The following is a 4,239-nucleotide window of genomic DNA, read 5'->3' as shown; positions in this document are numbered from 1 at the left end:
ATTATTATGTTGAATGAATTTTTTTTGACTAACATAAAAATTTGTGAAATTCTGGGAACCCATTTTGAATCAGAAAGAACATTTTGTGGTTTTACACATGTTGAGCACCTTCAGATTTGGTCAGAATACCTCTGAGGCATTAAAGTTTATCAGAGTTTTAATCAGAGGTTGTGGGAGTATTGAGGCTTCAAACTTTGGCTTTTCTGCATGAAACAAAATTGTTCTTAAAAAAAAAAKCTTAAATGCACCACGATGCACATTTTCGCCTCTGAACAGAAAATGAGCAATGTCAGCAGTTTTAATAGTCAAAGAAAACAGATTAAAAAATCTTTATTGCCCATAAAAAATGGAAAATTGGTTTACATAATATATTTGATGCCTCCCATAAAGACAACACACACATTATAAACATTCATCGTAGTCTCCTCTCGGAGGGCAGAAGTTCATATTCACTGTTCAACACATGAGCTGTGTCCATAGAGATTTTATCTGCCAACCCTACAGCCTGTTTTTTACTCATCTCAGTGGATTTGTTCTCCACTGGATGGTTTTGGATAATCAGGAAAATCATAGCTTGATGAAAATTGGTAGGATTATAATGTGGAAACCAAGCACAGCCTGACACTGTCACTGGACAGTTCACAGCCAGGATTTGAATCACTACTGAGCCCCTAAAGGGACCTGGAATGGAAAAAAAATTATCTCATGCGCACCAGTTAGTAAGTCGTGCGCACCAGTTAGTAAGTCGCACACCAGTTAGTAAGTCGTGCGCACCACTTAGTAAGTCGTGCCCACTAGATACCTCACAGGATCTTTCAGATATTTTGGACTTGCTGTGTGTGTACTGAAATGGAAATACGTGACATCATTGAGCTTTATTTCCAGTTTGGCCTGAAATACAAACAAAGTACAGCGTTGCTTGTTTTCCGATCTGTGCCACAGCTTGGTGACAGTCTCAGAGCCTTTCAACCCACGGTTCCTGGATGTTTACAGTTTCCCTGACAACAGGGTAGTTTTGCTAAAGCTATCCAGCTAAAAATAAATAAAATCCAGATTAAACATTTAGGAGGTCTACCGCCTAGGTTGGAAGGCACCTATCAATATGCCTGATAATATGAATTTAGGTGCAGTGAGTGTAGATCCTCCTCTGGGACACAGAGCTGAAGCGGTCGGCTCGCTGTCCTTTGATCGGGGAAAGCACTCMATCTGCTGCATTGAGATCCAGGCTGTAGCAACGAGGCTTCACAAGACGGCTCTATGGCATCACACTCACACAGAGACATTTTCAGCTTTGAGCAGGTCTACATAAAGGAGGTGTCTTATTTAATCTAAAATAAATAAAAGATGACCATCTGATCATCTCAGATCTAGACACCATACTGAATGCATCTTCAAGAGCTGACAGAGCATTGAAGAAGGACAGGAGTCTTTGGAGCGCGTCTGTGAGGCACAGCTGAACCAGTGGTGCAGCACGAGCTCGCTGCTGAATTTCCTCTTGCTACAGCATCAGCTTGTGGGATTTGGAAATAAAGTCTTGCTGACTTCTGATCACTTCGACTGGAGAAATGTTTTCTGATTTTAAAACTTTGGCTGAAGTGGTGCTTGTTATCCCAACAGTGTCACAGCAGAGCGAGAACCACTGGCGCCTGCAGATGTAGACTCACTGTGCATCACTCGAGATTTTCCTTGAGTTTTTTTAAATTACTAGACTTTTTATTGCATAAATCAAATCCATGTTCTGTTTCTGTTTTTATTTAACATTATTTTAACACAGTGGCAGCGGTGCATTGTGATTAACAGCTGACTGCATCTCTGCCTTCATGTCTTTCTCTCTTCTCATCCTTCTGCAAAGGAGGCAGAGACAAAAATATGGATGCATAATGTTGCAAACTGCAGCCACTAAATAACATTTGTAGATTTTTTTTGTTTTTTTATTTAACTTTTCATAAGGTAAATTGAGTCAAAAGCGGGACATTATGTGTGCGCGTCACATTGTGCAGTGTGGGACAGATGCACTGTTTTTCAGCACCATGTGCTCAGGTGTCCTGTAGTGTGAGGTGCACTGATGAGATTTTCTCTGATAAAATCCTGCAGGTGCCGCATCTGAGGCAAAACTGCAAAACCAACATGACAATAACCACATACAAAGTCATTATCATTTAAAAACAGTGATGGGTAAAAATTGATCATGACGGATTTTTCTTGCCCTGTCAGTCAAAATGACGGACAGCAAAAAAGTCTAGCGCAACATCTGGCTCAAACATGTTTTAAAAGTTTAATCAAAATGATCTGGATTTTATTTATTTATTTTCATATTTTACAGACGAACTCCCTCCTTCGACCTCCGATTAGAAATAACTAATTCTGCAAATTATAACAAATTTGAAGACTTCATTCAGTTGGTGAAAGGTTCTTATATAAAAACCAACATCAAAATAGATTAATAAWAATTACAGTAGATATTTTAAATAAATGTTTATATTATGTTTTAGTATTTTGTTATGTAAGTATTAACGGTATATCTACACTTTAAAAAAATCCACCCTTTTTTAATGTTTCTGTGACTAAAAACCCATGGAAAGTGGTGAATTGGTTATTTCCCCAAACATGTGATTTTGCTGCCATTTTAACAAACACKGTGTCGCCTTGTTGGAGTTGCAGGAAGACAGCGTTTCCTCCCARATCTGCCTTTGATTGTGAAGSGGGCTCATAGGTCATGATCATCACGCCAGCATTCTTGTAAAGAWYCAGCTTTGATTSATGTTCTCCTCCAACTTGATAGAAYAAGCAGAAGTAATAAACACCTGCAACTGGTGCTGTGAAGATACCTGTGAAACACACACAGATATACCWTTAGGCTTCAATTTCTCAATGGTTTACTATGTATAAAACCATGAGCAAACTTGATAGTACATGCAAAATTCGGACAACAGTGAGTGAGGAATTAGGAGTGGAAATTACCCCTGAGAAGTTGAATTTAACTTGCACCAAAGCTCACATTCAATCCATTAGTACAAAATTTAGATGACTACAGTATAAGTGGACTATGAGATAATACACTCACCTGTAAAACTGAATGAATTTTAGGTTTGTGTACAAAATTTATGGAGGAGAAAATAACACTGTTACCTTGCTTATGAAAATGTAACAAAATCAAGGCATTTCTGGAGGTAGTTAGAAAAATAACAGCAAAGATTATTTAAAAACATTTTAAAGTATCCTGCCCTATTTATCTTGGGATTATATTCCAGTTAGGGATATGCGATATGGCTCAAAAATAATAATGGGATATTTCAGATAATTCTGACAATAATGATAAATTTTGCGATATAACACACACACAAAACAAATTAGTTATTCATTTGACAAAATTAACTAAACATGTTGCTTTGCAGTATAATGTAAAAAATAAAAACAACTGCTACAGCATCACCTGTTAGCATAGTGCAGTGTATCTCACACTTCTTGTCAGAGCTACTACTGCTCTGGGTCTGTGGCTGCTCACATCATATAGAAGTGTGCCCCCAGGCCTCGTACCATAAACTTAACTATCCAAGGTTCCTGGATCAAGGCTATGCCTGTATAAATTCTATCATCCCTAAAACCAGAGATTATTAACCTTTTCTCCATCAGAGGACACCAACATGTRGGTATCCTCATCACGTGGAGACCCCAACTACTCCTTGATGGGGTGCAGTCAAGCGGCTACACTCGCATTGGATACTCCCTGTAGACCCAGTAACAGCAGTYGCAGAATCCCTCGCTATCACTTGGATGATATAAAGTTACTTAATTATCAAATGATGCTATTCTGAGAGTTGTGTTTCCCACCACGTTTCATCATGATTACCCTGACTGCTGTTTACTGTAGGTAAGATACTGACTACTCAGTGGAATGGCACACAACCTCACAAACATTTTAGGAAGCTGACCTATTTATAACTATTTGTATTAGAAAAATCTCACAAACAAGAGCACCATAAAAAAGTTAGTTTGTTTTGAACCCACAGCACTGAGTTGAACAAAATCTAACCAAGATGGGTGAGAGTCCCTTGGCTGAGGAAATATCTGCCTAAATTATCATCATTTAATCTTTCATTACCAAAAATTCATTGCTATCCTCATCCCCTTATTTTAAATTTTAATTTAAATAAAAACTAGATACCACATAGCGGTAACATAATGACCCCCACACACACAAATGCACCAGAACTCAGAAGTCTTTATTCCTAATGAATG

At 38.1% G+C, this 4,239-nt stretch overlaps 1 protein-coding gene across 1 annotated transcript in view; it reads right to left on the bottom strand.

The window, feature by feature from the left end:
- Window positions 1-2,552: 2,552 nt before the first annotated feature.
- LOC106527694 (complement C1q-like protein 4) overlaps window positions 2,553-4,239 on the bottom strand; it is a gene marked incomplete at both ends in the record, with an annotated part of 20,169 nt that continues 18,482 nt past the window's right edge. Inside the window, 1 exon segment of the mRNA XM_014022673.1 lies at window positions 2,553-2,828. Within this exon segment, the coding sequence (XP_013878127.1) occupies window positions 2,553-2,828 (276 nt within the window).

This window comes from Austrofundulus limnaeus, unplaced genomic scaffold, assembly GCF_001266775.1.
Source record: "Austrofundulus limnaeus strain Quisiro unplaced genomic scaffold, Austrofundulus_limnaeus-1.0 Scaffold338, whole genome shotgun sequence".
Lineage (NCBI taxonomy): Eukaryota > Metazoa > Chordata > Actinopteri > Cyprinodontiformes > Rivulidae > Austrofundulus > Austrofundulus limnaeus.
The sequence above is the reverse complement of the archived record's forward strand: the minus strand, read 5'-3'. Positions and strand labels throughout refer to the sequence as shown.